We start from the raw sequence: 14,198 nt of genomic DNA on the forward strand, positions 1-14,198 counted from the left end.
AGGGGAGGGACAACCTGATACTTCCATAGGTACAGAATTCCCCCAGGGAGATAAAACACCTCCCACCCCACCAATTAATTTAAGCCAACTTTCCTCTCCTTTTTTAACAGGCTGAGGATGGAACATCCAGTGTTACAGTTTTGTCCCATGAAGGAGAGGATGCAATGTCTCTGTTTAGTCCTTCTGTCAAGCAAGGTAAAGAGGCTTTTTTTTCTCTCTCTTTTAACTGTGCTCTATTAATGATACCTCGAATAGCCAACAAATTCCAACAGGCTGCTAAGTTTTGTGTTTTATGCTTTGTGTTTCCCTGCCCCTTCAGCCTGCTTGGAACATTTCTTTGTTGCATCTTGCAAATAAATGTGGTTTTATTTTTCTCGTTAGTGAATGAGATACTGGTGTGCTGCAAATTAAAAAATCTAAAAAAAAATAATCTAAAATCTAAATGTTATAAAATGAAGGGCTCTCACCTATGCGTAAGATGGATGAGTGGAACCATGAATATACTACTCCCTTTTCCCTCCAGCTGTGGAAATAGTTCTTTAGTGAAGTTTTTAATGCAGATTTGTTGCCAGTGGTGTGTGATGTGTGTGATGTTTGCAATGTTTGTGCCTCTCAGATGCCCAACGAATCGCTGCCCACGCCCGCACGGCATCGACCAGCCTGTTCCACGAGACAGACCTGGTGGTGTCCTACACAGACCTGGACAATCTCTTCAACTCAGATGAAGATGAACTCACAGTAAGGAACAAGTCTTGTCTTTTTGTGCTTTGGGGTTTTGATTTCCTTTTTTTCTTTCCTGGCATTTGTAGCAGGGGTTGCAAAACACGGGTGTAAACAAGCGCCGTGGCTCTCGGTGGCAGACGTTCTGTTCTCCTCGACTCACACAGTCACATTTTTGATGCAAACAACCTTTTGATCTTATTTCCTTACAATCCACACAGTACATGCTGCTTGAATATACCTGATTTTACAGATTCAGCAGGTCCTAGTGCTCTCTTTCCTGATCTGTTTAACTGGTTAATCAAGGTAATACTGAAAGAAAACAGCAACTTCTGAAAGAGAAAAGGCATTTAAATCTGTGGACATTGTGCCAAATAAGCTGCTTCACTGCAGCAGTTATTATCTTGGAACAGTTTCTCTTGCAGTCTCTGATGGCTCTGAATCCATTATCTTTCTAGTTTCTATTTCAATACTGTTTGTAATCAGTTGTCTTTTCTGAACTGTGCTTTGCTCTGTGCTTAATCCCAAATCCCCTTACCCAGACAAAATGCCCATCAACTTTAATGGGAGCTGCAGCTGAGTAAGGGCTGAAGGATCTTAAAGCCATCAAAGGTCATCAGTATGTAAAGGAAGTGTATTTGCTCTGAAACATGAAGACTCTTATAATCTGTAAACAGGATAAAATATAGCTCATTCTTTTAATTTCAAGTTTTTCTTCCCTGTATCTCGTGTTCCAGGATTTGTGTTTCCCTGTCTCTTCTGCTCCTGTTCCTGTGGTAACACCAGTGATGTTGTGGCTCTGGGAGCATTCTGGGGGACTGTGGGCAGCCCTATTTAGCCTTTTTCGGTGTCTGTTAATGTGCTGAGGGTTATTCTATAACTAGTCTTTCACTTTAATGGCACCAGGACTTGGTGGGAGAGCGTTCTTTGGGTGACCAGCATTAAGTGTAACCCCAACCTCTGGCACTGGGCTCCTGATTTATTTCGATTTTTCTAAATATTATACAAAGTCTCAGCTGTGAAATTTCCTGTTAGCAGGAAACATGAACAGTGTTTATGTCTGAAGTGATTTAATTCCAATCCTTCTCTCTTAGCCTGGATCCAAACGGACAGTGAACGGTGCTGACGACAAATCCAACTGCAAAGAGGCAAAAACAGGAAATCTGGACCCACTGTCATGCATAAGTAAGCTTTATTTGTGGGTTTTTTTCCTAAAGAGAATGCTAGCTCTAAACATTGCACTCTGATATGTTGTGGGAATTTGGAAATGTACCCTTCATTTGCCCTTCTGGAATTTTGAGACACAGGGAACACTTGGGAATGTTTTCATGCCCTAAAGTCAACTTCTGATCTGAAATTAGGCACTGCAGATCTCCATAAGATGTATCCAACTCCACCTTCATTGGAACAGCACATTATGGGGTTTTCTCCCATGAACATGAACAATAAGGAGTATGGCAGCATGGACACTACACTTGGAGGAACAGTACTTGAAGGGAACAGCTCCACTGTGGGAGCTCAGTTCAGGATTGAAGTGGACGAGGGTTTCTGCAGCCCCAAACCTGCTGAAATAAAGGTGGGTAGTGCTGGTAGTCCTGATAATGATTTATTTATTGTGCAGTTCATTGCTTCAATCTGAATAGGAATGCTGGGAAACTAAGTACAATTTGTAACTTGCTTTATACCAGGGGAGTTAATACACTTTGCAGTAAGCAGTTTATGTATTTTACCCCTTAAACTTCAAGGGCGAGTAAGAGCTAAAGAGCCCTTAGTAAACTGTAGAAGTGCATTTCAGTCACTGCATTCCCTGTTGTTTGTGTTGATATATTGCTCTTTGGAACCCGTGGGTGTCAATATTGTGTGCACACATCTCAGCTTTGTCCTACAGCAATGTCAGGGGTTAGTGGGAAAGAGCCACTGCTTGAACTCGGTCCTGTTCTGTGGAGAAGCATTTCAGTTGCTGAACTGATCAAATTCCCACACTAATGCTTTCCCATCTCTCACTTCCAGGATTATTCTTATGTCTATAAACCTGAGAACTGTCAAGCTTTAGTGGGATGTTCCATGTTTGCACCCCTGAAGACGCTTCCCAGCCAGTGTCTCCCTCCCATCAAACTGCCGGAGGAATGCATTTACCGCCAGAGCTGGGCTGTGGGAAAGCTGGATCTGCTCCCTCCAGGCCCTGCCATGCCATTCATCAAAGATGGGTATGACCTGGGAAGGGTTTTAAGCTTTGGGATGTTATTTCCAAATAATATTTATTTTGGAAATCAGTAATGAGAAGTATTTGTAGATACACCGTGTTCGTACAACTAAAGACAAGGGTTTTTAGAAGGATCCTTATGGTTAAAGCTGCTGGAAGAGATTCTTCCCAAATAGCTTCTTAACTGTACATGCATTTTATTCCTTTAAAGGTTTCTTGGGGAAGCTTAATGGTGCAAGGCCAGGTTTAATAAGTAATGAAGATGGTAAACAATCAAGATAAATGTAAACTTGGGACTTTGTTTTTGTGGTGGTGTAGTACAAGGGCTTGGTAGGTGGTGCTGCTGTTTCTTAAATTATTTTCTAAAGTAGCAGCACTCTCAGCTGTGCTGGGATTAGGAAAACATTCCCTCTGGTTGGAAGTTGTGCCCAGTGTGACTGTGCCTGGACTCAGCATTGCAGGGGCATTCCTGTGCCCTGCAGTGGGTAGGGAGGGTCTTGCTGGCAGCTCTTCTTGAGGGAAATGTTCATTCCTTTTTCTCTTCTGCATTAGTTGCTGGTATAAATGGATTAGGCAACAAGGATAATTGATAAAATTATAGGAATATTAAATCCTGGATTAAATACTGATGTTTCTTCTGTTAAGGTCATTCATAAGCAGTGTTTCCAGGTCTCATTAGCCTTATAGGTCTTTGGAGATACTCAGCTGCTTAGGAAAGAAAATGTTAAATGTTTCCAGGTGATACTTTCCTTGTGGATTCAGCTGAATTTACTATTGATAGAGCTGCTGTATTTTCTCAGTGTGTGTCAACACACATGTAAATAAAACATGAATAAAAAAGGTGTCCTTTAGACTCCATACAACCACAGAATTTATAATTTATTCTGGCCACACTTGTTTCCTGGGAGCTTTGTGCAAAGGAAAAGATGAGAGGAGGCAGGGAAAGATTCTTTAACAGTGCTGTCAGTGGGAGTCCTGCAAAGTCATTTAGAACAAATGCTCTTGAAGTTCCTTAGGGAGTGAAAAATCTTGCTGTGGATTATGAAAGACTATCTTAAAAAAGCAAATATTAATTAGGAAGGTCCTTCTTTAGAAATCTTAAGTCTTCGACTTCAAACCCAGTATGTTGTGCATTAAAGCCTTTCTTCTCCCTGTGGCCCTGGCAGCGACGGGAGCACTCTGGACCAGGAGTACGGCCCTGCCTACACCCCCCAGACCCATACTCCCTTTGGGATGCCCCCCAGCAGTGCCCCTCCCAGCAACAGCGGCGCCGGGATCCTCCCTTCTCCCTCCACCCCTCGCTTCCCGACTCCCAGGACACCCAGGACTCCGCGGACGCCACGCGGGGCCGGAGGGCCGGCGAGCGCCCAGGGCTCGGTGAAGTACGAGAACTCGGACCTGTACTCCCCGGCCTCCACCCCGTCCACCTGCAGGCCCCTGAACTCCGTGGAACCCGCCACCGTGCCTTCCATCCCAGAGGCACACAGCCTGTACGTGAACCTCATCCTCTCCGAGTCCGTCATGAACCTCTTCAAGGACTGCAACTTCGACAGCTGCTGCATCTGTGTCTGCAACATGAACATCAAAGGTGCTGATGTTGGAGTTTACATCCCCGACCCCACGCAGGAGGCCCAGTACAGGTGTACCTGTGGCTTCAGCGCTGTCATGAACAGAAAATTTGGCAACAGCTCTGGGCTGTTCCTGGAGGATGAGCTGGACATCCTGGGGCGGAACACGGAGTGCGGCAAAGAGGCGGAAAAACGCTTCGAGGCTCTGCGGGCCACGGCCATCGAGCACGGCAGCGGGGGGCTGAAGGAGCCCGAGAAGCTGCCCGATGAGTTGATACTGTTGCTGCAGGATCAATGCACCAACTTGTTCTCCCCCTTCGGAGCAGCAGATCAAGACTCCATTCCCAAAGTCGGGGCCGTTCCCAGCGTGGTACGTGTGGAAGAAAGGGATTGTTGCAATGACTGCTACTTGGCCTTGGAACACGGACGGCAGTTCATGGACAATATGTCAGGAGGGAAAGTTGATGAAGCACTTGTGAAAACTACTTGCTTGCACCACTGGTCAAAAAGAAATGGTAAGTATTGAAATAGCTTATCCACCTACCTGTCCACCTGGTTTTTTGTGTTTTCTTTTTCTTTCATTTTTTTTTTCAAGGTTCCTTTTTTGTGGTTTTCCTTTGTGAATATTGGATGCTTAAGGCTGTTTTTGCCACCTGCCTGTCTGTGCAAACTTCTGTTGAGAATAACCGGCCCTTTTACCTTCTGTGCTCACACACCAAGCAGAGTAAGGCCTTGGCTGCCATCAGGTGTAAATTCCTAATATATGTGTGAAGTGTAACATCAGACCACTGTCACTGTCCACAGCACTTCCCTGGGTTTATCCTCTAAAGCGGCTCCTGGCTCTACAGAGGCTCTGGAATGATGCCTGTAGGAAGTGGAGAGGTTCAAGTGGTGCCTGTATTGTCAAGGCCACTCTGGTAGAATTAAACTGCTCTGATTCACTTGGCATTCCCACTTCTTTAAGGGGGAGGACGCAGTGGGTTAACAGCATGTCTGACAAAAAAAAGCATTATTGTAGCCTTCACTGTGTGTTGGATCTGCCAGAGATCCTTGGGTTTTTCCTTCTAGGGCCTTTCTCAAGGAATGCCCTTTGTTGTGTGTACTTGCATACTTCTAACAGTATTTTCAAGTAGCAACTCCACAGGGTTAGGGGTGAAAGGTAAAGTTCTGGATCCCAGGGAGCTGCAGTTCACATTGGTGATGAGATGAGGAGCACTGACAGAACAGCCAGGTTCATGTGGATCCCTGGGGGATTCACTTGGAAAGCCCAGGCTGGGGATAAATTGATGTTTTCAGGCACCCAGGAGAAGACTCGGTGTTGCTGTGACCTTGGGGTTTGGGATAAAAAGCTGTAAGGATACTTGGAAACAGGAGGCTTGGAAATTGTAGCCGCACCAAATTTTGTGTCAGATTTCTCTTCTAAAACCCTGTACCCGAAATGGCCCAGAGGTGGCACACGATGAAATGGGCTGAGGCTGCTGGAGGCTTCTCTGGCCTTCTCTGCAGTGAGCACTGGGTGGCAGTCTGCAAACCCGCCTTTGTTGGGAGGGGAAGCCAGGATTTAAGGATTCCACAACTTGTTTGGGATTGTTGTTGTTGTTGTTGTTGGTTGGTTGGTTTGGTTGTTTGTTTTATTTTAGGGGGTTTTGCTTTATTTTAACTCATAAGATGGGAGCCTTTCAGTGGGAAAAACTCCAGAGGAAAAAAAAATACAAAAAATACAGGTGGATTTTTTTGAAGTGGCTGAGAGGGGAAGAGGGAGAGCTGTAAATGAGGGTGTGCTGAACTTCAGATGTCACAGCCTTTCGGTGTGGTTTAAAATCTCGATTCTGTCCCGAATTTCGGGGGTCTGGGCCGTTTGTGGGGAGCTGTGCTGTGCCCTGCTGTTGCAGGAGCCCCTGATGATGTTGTTGTCCCTGCAGTGGTGGATGTGAGCATGCAGTGTTCCCAGGACATCCTGCGGATGCTCCTCTCGCTCCAGCCCGTTCTGCAGGACGCCATCCAGAAGAAGCGAACGGTCCGGTCCTGGGGGGTGCAGGGACCCCTCACGTGGCAGCAGTTCCACAAGATGGCTGGGAGAGGCTCCTACGGTAACAAATCCATGGAATTCTGTCTGCTCCCACCGCTCCATCCAACCAAGGCCCAGTGGCTGGGGTGCTGCTCAGCCTATTGGAATTCTAAACAGCACTTGACCTTTCTTTGCACTAACGAGAGCTATTAGACAGGGGAGAATTCTTCTCTTTGGAAAAACACAAAATATTTATATTCCTTAAAACAGGCAATGAATTAAAGATGTGCATATAAAATTTACAACTTGGCTTGCACTGTTTGTACACACCTGACACTTCATCCACTGAGATTGCAGAGGTGGTTTTAATGTTAAAAACTGAGTAACTGCTCAGGGTTTTTTTACTCAAAATTGTTTCATTCAAAAGAATTACCCCCTTTTAATTACCCTAAAAAGAGAGTAGTTAAAAATACTGAGTTTGAAATGCTTGAAAAGGTGTGGTTTATTGCTCAGTAGCTTCAGGACTGGTCAAGATCTGAGGTTATCCAGCGTGTTGTCTCGATAAATGTTTGGAGTGGCCAACACGTGGTGCACATTTCCAGATAAAGGTGAATTTTGTGCACTCAGGTTTAATGACTTCATTAGCATATGGGATTGATTTACCACTGTGCATAGGAGTGACCTTTCACCAGCAGATCTTCTGGAGCTATATTTGGAACGTGGCAATTACACATTTACAGTACATGTAAATGCACCTTCTTAAGTTTGTTTCCTCCTCTGTCCCTTTACTTATCTGCTTAAAATATTTACATTTCTTCTCTGTCTTTGGTCCCTGATGGCTTTGGCTCCATGGGGAAAGGCTTCTTGGGCAGTCCAGATCTTTTCCTGATTGTCTGGGAACTAATAGAACTATTAGACACTATTAAAACTATTAAACAGCTTCTCGAGGCCCTGAGAGCTGTCACATAATAATGAGCTGATGCTTTTTTGCAGAGGGTCGATCCTATACTTTGAATCTGTTAAAATGAGAACTGTCCCATTGATTATCAGGGCTCCTTCCTGGGAGCTGCTGGGAATTAGAGGCTGTTTTGCCCATGTTTCCTAGAAGCAGGGTGTTCATTTTTAGCTTTCTGCTTAATATACTGGAAAACGTGTCTTGCTTTTCCAGGAACCGACGAGTCCCCGGAACCACTGCCAATCCCAACGTTTTTGCTGGGATACGATTACGATTTCCTGGTGCTGTCTCCGTTTGCTCTGCCCTACTGGGAGAGGCTGATGCTGGAACCTTATGGATCCCAGAGGGACGTTGCCTATGTCGTGGTGTGCCCGGAGAACGAGGCTCTGCTCAACGGAGCCAAAAGCTTCTTTCGGGATCTCACTGCCATATACGAGGTAGGGGGAATGGATTTGTGAAAGGCTGTTCCTAATACGTGCTCACAGGGACTTATCAGGCTTGTCTGAGCCGATACAAACGCTGCACACAATGCTATCTCGGAAAGCTGCTCGGGAGGATTTTGGGAATGGGCACTTGGAAGATAAGGGCTGTCTGTGCTGCTGCCGTTCCCCTCAGCGGTCGCTGTTTGCAGAGTCCTTGTCCGCCAAACGCCACCCGGTGGCCAACCCCTGTATTGCCACGCTAATTGTTTTACCTCCATTTAATTCGTTAATTGCACGCTCGGATTGTGGGAAAGGTTACAGTAGATGGTGTATCAACCGGCCTATTTGCATTCAGGAAAACGCTGAAAATAAACCATCAAATCACTTTATGATGTTTCATAACCCTGTAATTTCAGAATTAAAATTTGCTTTGGAAAATTGGAACTAAACTGACAGGTCTCTGCCCTTGTGATATGTCTTTTGTGTGGTATTTAAGAGTTTTTAAGGCTTAGCAGCTCCTTATCTCCTGTTTTCCCCTCTCTGCAGTCCTGCAGGCTTGGGCAGCACAGGCCCATCTGTAAGCTGCTGCCTGATGGGATCATGAGGGTTGGCCCCACGGCCTCCAAGAAGCTCTCGGAGAAGCTGGTCACGGAGTGGTTCTCCCAGACAGCCAATGCCAACAACGAAGCCTTTTCCAAACTCAAACTCTACGCTCAAGTTTGCAGATATGAGCTGGGTAGGACTTGTTTTTCAGTGTTTCTTATTTCACACTGTTACCACTCACTCTTTTCCAACAGAAGAGAAGACACTGTGGCTTATTGTCTTACTGATCTTGGTGATTTTCTGGGTTTAAGCTCAGAAGGGGAAAATCCAACCCCCCTATGTTTCAATATGTGCTAAAATGGCCTCTTCTCATCCAGCAGTGCCTTTAGGGAATGGCAGTGTTGCTGCCTGACAGGGATTTTGGTTGTCTTTGTCTACTGGTGACTTGGATTCTGAGGCAGTGATTTCCAGCAATGGAGCATGGCTGGAAACAAAATTATTTTAAAAAGAGATTTCTGGAAATTTCTGAAAGATTCTTGTGAAAATAGTAGAATTTGTAAATTTAATACAGGTATTTGAATTTGGGAGGTAAAACATATGCTCAAGGTTTGCTCTCTGTTTTGTTACAGCTGTAGATTTACATGAGCTTTAAAACAGTTTCAATAAAAATTTTGTGCTTTTTTTCTGCTTTTAGGTCCTTATCTTGCTTCTCAGCCCTTGGACAACTCTTTACTCTCGCAAACCAACCTGGTCCCTCCCCCCAGCCAGCCGGGCTCTGCTCTGCCCTCAGTGCCAGCCAGCGCTGGGAATCCCAACCCTCCGGCGTCGGCTCCCGCGGCCCCCACCAGTAGCACCATCACGGTGACATCCAACAGTGCCATGTCCTCTGCAACCACCACAGCCAACTCCACGCTCACCACCACTGCCCCCTCCTCCTCCTCTGCCAGCCTGGGCGGTGGCATTGCCACGAGCAAACCTTCCTCCTTCCCCCCCTTCAGCAGCCTGGGCAGCAGCACTCCCGCCGCCCTGCCCGCCCAGGCGGCGCCGGTGCAGAACGGGCAGGCGGGGGGGCAGCAGCAGCCGCCGACGCTGCAGCCAACGGCGATGGCTGGGGACACGGCCGCGGCTCCTGCACAGCCACACCCCGAGGTTTCCGAAAGGTACGGAACCTGCAGCTGGAAAACCCCTCAGCTCAGCTCCTGGGAACCTATTAATGCGCTCTCATCCCCTTAGTAAAATTCCTGTGTTTATTTTCTGGTCACCAGGCTGCTTTTTAGGGAGAATGACAGTCAGTGATGGTGGAGCTGAACTTTCTGGCTCTAGTTGTAGCTGCAGTTCTAATTGTACCTCAGTGTCTGCTGTGGTACAGAAATAAACTATCTTTTTTTTGCTTCTCTCTCCAAAGAGAGAAAATTCACCAAAGTGTTCATTTCTGTATTTTAAAGGGTTGGGGAGGGGGGGAGAAATAGATAATTGGCACCATCTTAGAGTTCTGTTTTCTATAATCAAAGTTGTAGTAGTGAATACAGCTCTTACTGAGAGACTGGCCTTGTAGATATTCTTGTTCCCCAGTTAGGCAACAGTTGAGCTGCTGTAATGAAAAAGGCTAAAGAAAAGACAAGGGATTCAGAGTTACTCATAAACTCACAGAGCAAAATGAAATAAAAATGCTGTTTCTTGCATCAGAATTGACTTGAAGGTCTTTCAGGTTAATATCTGACAATTTGATCTTAAAGTAAAAACAAATCTTTATAAAACTCAGCTTTTTGTAACTGGTTTGGAACTTCCCTTGGCAGCACTATGGATCGTGATAAAGTCGGAGTCCCCACAGATGGAGATTCACATGCTATCACTTATCCACCTGCAATTGTAGTTTACATCATTGATCCTTTCACATATGAAAAAAAGGATGAGAACAGCAGCTCATCCAGTTTGTGGACACTTGGACTTCTGCGCTGCTTCCTCGAGATGGTTCAGGTTCTTCCTCCCAACATCAAGAACATCATTTCTGTGCAGGTGAGGCAGCACGAGTCAAGAACCAGAGACATTTGATTCCCAAGTAAAATTCCAAAAGCAGTGTACCCAAATTCTGTCTCAAAAGCCATTTAATGATGACACAGTGATTTATTTTGCCCTTCTTCAATGTGTTTTAGATTGTCCCATGTCAGTACCTGCTCCAGCCTGTGAAACACGAAGACCGGCAGATTTACACCCAGCATTTAAAATCTTTGGCATTCTCAGCTTTCACTCAGTGTCGGAGGCCTCTCCCAACGTCCACCAACGTGAAAACCTTGACTGGCTTTGGCCCAGGTTTAGCCATGGAAACTGCCCTCAAGAGCCCTGATGTGAGTGTCCTTGAGGGTTTGTGTAAAGATGGAGATCAGAGAGAGGTCCCTGTTTGTTAAACGTGTAACTGAGTAGAGCTGTTAGCAGGAATTGCTGCCCAAAACTTCACTGTCTGTTCTGTCACCTTTACAGAGACCTGAGTGTATTCGGCTCTACACCCCTCCTTTCATACTGGCCCCAGTAAAGGACAAGCAGACAGAACTGGGAGAAACCTTTGGAGAAGCTGGCCAGAAGTACAACGTGCTTTTTGTGGGCTACTGTTTGTCCCACGATCAGAGATGGCTCCTTGCATCCTGCACAGACCTGTACGGGGAGCAGTTAGAAACCTGCATCATTAACATTGATGTCCCCAACAGGTAAGAACCAAACTGGTCGATTCATGAGTTCCAAATGTGGCAATAAAGACTTGTTGCAGGTGGGTTTTAGCTTTGTTTTCCCTTCTTTCTCAATTCTAGAGCTCGCAGGAAAAAGGGTTCTGCCCGCAGACTTGGCCTTCAGAAACTCTGGGAATGGTGCCTGGGACTTGTGCAGATGAGCTCTTTGCCATGGAGGGTCGTAATAGGCCGTTTAGGAAGAATAGGACACGGGGAATTAAAAGGTAACATTAGCATTTTTTAGAGCCTGAAACTGAATTTGAAGCTTTAGTTTTTCAATAGTGTCAAGTGTCTCTCCCTGTTTCTGGAAGAAAACCGAGATATTTTGGAGTTCCTTTGTATATTCTACGTTAACAGATGTACAGTTTGTACCACACACTGTGATGTGTAAAATACAAATCTGTGTTGTGCAGCAAGAGCTGTTCTAGACAAACCTGTGTCCTCTTTCCCCTCAGACTGGAGCTGTTTGCTGAGCCGCCGGAACCTGCAGTCCCTGAGCAAGAGACTCAAAGACATGTGCAGGATGTGTGGGATCTCTGCTGCAGACTCTCCCAGCATCCTCAGTGCTTGCTTGGTGGCCATGGAACCACAGGGATCCTTCATTATCATGCCAGGTATTGGGGGAGCTCTCTCTCATTTTGGCACAGGAGCTGCTAGTGCAGGGTTTGAGGAACTGAGGAAACACTTGGTCTGTCCCCACAGATTCGGTCTCGACGGGCTCCGTGTTCGGGCGCAGCACCACCCTGAACATGCAGACGTCCCAGCTGAACACCCCCCAGGACACGTCCTGCACCCACATCCTGGTGTTCCCCACGTCTGCCTCTGTGCAAGTGGCATCCTCAACGTACACCACTGAGAACCTGGACCTGGCCTTCAACACAAACAATGGTTCGTGCCTTGGGTTTGTTCTAATGAGCCATTTCCATTGCTGTGGAAGATCACTCATTTCAGAGTGCATTGTCATATCCTGTGTGTAGGGAAACTGTAGGAACTCACTGCTCTTGTTCTTTTTCAAGATGGAGCAGATGGAATGGGAATCTTTGACTTGTTAGACACTGGAGATGATCTTGATCCCGATATTATAAATATTCTTCCTGCATCCCCTGGTGGATCCCCCGTGCATTCTCCAGGGTCCCACTACCCCCATGGAGGTGATATGGGCAAGGTAACTATTGCAGTAAATGCAGCTCTGTGTGTTTTGTCTGCTTTTTCTCCATCTGCTCACTTCCTTTTGTGGAACACAAAGTTGTGAATCGCTTGGCTTGTCATGTAACGCTTGGATATTTCAAGATGCTTTGTGTTTCAAAAGCTACAGATAATTTCTGCCAAGTCGGTGCTCTCCTGACACGAAACCATTCCCTGTTGTGTTGCAGGGTCAAGGCACAGACCGATTGCTGTCCACGGAATCCCACGATGAAGTCACCAATATTCTGCAGCAGCCACTGGCCCTCGGCTATTTTGTGTCAACTGCCAAAGCAGGTCCATTGCCTGACTGGTTTTGGTCAGCGTGTCCTCAAGCACAAAATCAGTGTCCCTTGTTCCTTAAGGTACCGTACAGCCGCCGTCCTGCAGGGATCAGGGCTGGGAACTGGGGTGTTCCAAACAAAGGCACTGCTTGTCTCTTGGGATAGCTCTGCTTTTGCTTCAGGAGAGGTTGGATGTGAAATTCTTGAGATTCGGCTTTTTGTCTTCGCTTTTTTTTTGAGGGAAGAGAAATGAGTCATGGAAGTAGCAAACGTTGTGGAGGGTCTGGTTTGCTCGTGGTTTCCTCACAGTGGTCTGGGCTACAGGATTTTGTAGGAACAGGTTGAGTTTCTGGACAGAGCTCTGGTTAAGGCTGGATCACTGTGGGAAGTGGTGGTACAGAGGAAGGTACACAAGTGCAAGATCATGTCTCATTTGCACTGGGTAAAAAAGTACTAAATGCATCTCTTTCTGTATCATACAAAGCATAAAAGCTGTTTTTTCCACGTTGGCTGTTGCCAAGTTATAGCCACTATAGTGTCTGTCTGGTATTGTCTGATCCCCTTATCTTTTTATGGCACAATCAAGACATCCTTGGCACATGGAAGGCCATCCATGGGTATACAGAGAAACCTTCTGTATTAACATTATTCACTTTTGACACAAATCAGCATCTAATACTCTGCTTTGTTTTCTAATGATACAGATACATCTTCTGCAGCCTTGTTTGTGTCTGGATTAGCAGTTCCTCTTGGCCTAAGCTCAGCTGTGGCTTTGGTGTAGGGTATTATTTTGAAGAGGGGATTTATTATTTACACTAGACAGTTGTAGATATGACATATAAATAGACCAGTCCCATGGAAAGCAACTGAATTTCCAAGTCTGTACGTTACCACACATCTTGGGCCACTTGAGTGGCTTTTTTAATAATCACTTAATGCAGCAAAGGGATTAAAAAAACAAACCTAAAATGTGTTGCACTAGTAGCACTGTGCTTTCAGGAGAGATCTGTGTGAGTGAATCTCAAGGAAACCTTGAGATAATTCCTTGTTGATGGCTTAGGGATAAGGTTTGTTTTGGCTTGTGTGTCAGAGAGAGAAGGTGACTGCAAGTACAGGCCTACAATGTGGGGGGAAGAAAATATGGTGTAGTTGGACAGGGCAGTAACTTCTGGTTTCCTTCTTCCTTCTCAGGCCTCTTTGCACCTCCACGTGCCTTCAGTGCAATCAGACGAGCTACTCCACAGTAAACACTCCCATCCACTTGATTCTAATCAAACTTCTGATGTGCTCAGGTACGTACGGTGGGTCACCTGCAAAGAGAGAGTGCCTTTCATTTCAGTGCTGCTGCAGAGAAGCTCCATGTCTGTTTGCCTGGCTGTTGGTTTTTTTGTGCTGCTGATATCCTCAGTGCATCCCAGAGCCAGGGAAATCGCTGTGCTTTGAGTGATTACGTGTCACAGAACAGTGGAGTTAAAACCAAACATCTCTAAGCCCTTCTTTAACTGGTCAGAGTTGGGTACAACTGAAAATGTCTGAAAGGCACTGAATTTCTCAAATATAAGAGCAGTTTGATGTCTAACACAGAAGGCAGTA

The 14,198-nt window shown here is 45.9% G+C and overlaps 1 protein-coding gene across 2 annotated transcripts in view; it reads left to right on the top strand.

Annotated features, from left to right (window-relative positions):
- MED13 (mediator complex subunit 13) overlaps positions 1 to 14,198 on the top strand; it is a 53,430-nt gene that overhangs the window by 34,481 nt on the left and 4,751 nt on the right. For both annotated transcript variants that reach the window (XR_010435645.1, XM_064678018.1), the window contains exons 11-29: positions 111 to 195; positions 617 to 738; positions 1,815 to 1,905; positions 2,082 to 2,296; positions 2,731 to 2,927; positions 4,090 to 5,006; positions 6,414 to 6,581; positions 7,668 to 7,891; positions 8,423 to 8,612; positions 9,114 to 9,579; positions 10,216 to 10,435; positions 10,573 to 10,764; positions 10,898 to 11,121; positions 11,221 to 11,363; positions 11,595 to 11,753; positions 11,842 to 12,027; positions 12,156 to 12,304; positions 12,513 to 12,686; positions 13,797 to 13,897. Coding sequence is in view for 1 of the 2 variants with exons in the window: in XM_064678018.1 (XP_064534088.1) it covers positions 111 to 195; positions 617 to 738; positions 1,815 to 1,905; positions 2,082 to 2,296; positions 2,731 to 2,927; positions 4,090 to 5,006; positions 6,414 to 6,581; positions 7,668 to 7,891; positions 8,423 to 8,612; positions 9,114 to 9,579; positions 10,216 to 10,435; positions 10,573 to 10,764; positions 10,898 to 11,121; positions 11,221 to 11,363; positions 11,595 to 11,753; positions 11,842 to 12,027; positions 12,156 to 12,304; positions 12,513 to 12,686; positions 13,797 to 13,897 (4,223 nt within the window). In the remaining variant the exon portion in view is untranslated. The remainder of the gene's footprint in view (positions 1 to 110; positions 196 to 616; positions 739 to 1,814; positions 1,906 to 2,081; positions 2,297 to 2,730; positions 2,928 to 4,089; positions 5,007 to 6,413; positions 6,582 to 7,667; positions 7,892 to 8,422; positions 8,613 to 9,113; positions 9,580 to 10,215; positions 10,436 to 10,572; positions 10,765 to 10,897; positions 11,122 to 11,220; positions 11,364 to 11,594; positions 11,754 to 11,841; positions 12,028 to 12,155; positions 12,305 to 12,512; positions 12,687 to 13,796; positions 13,898 to 14,198) is intronic.

Source organism: Pseudopipra pipra, chromosome 21 (genome assembly GCF_036250125.1).
Source record: "Pseudopipra pipra isolate bDixPip1 chromosome 21, bDixPip1.hap1, whole genome shotgun sequence".
NCBI classification, from domain to species: domain Eukaryota; kingdom Metazoa; phylum Chordata; class Aves; order Passeriformes; family Pipridae; genus Pseudopipra; species Pseudopipra pipra.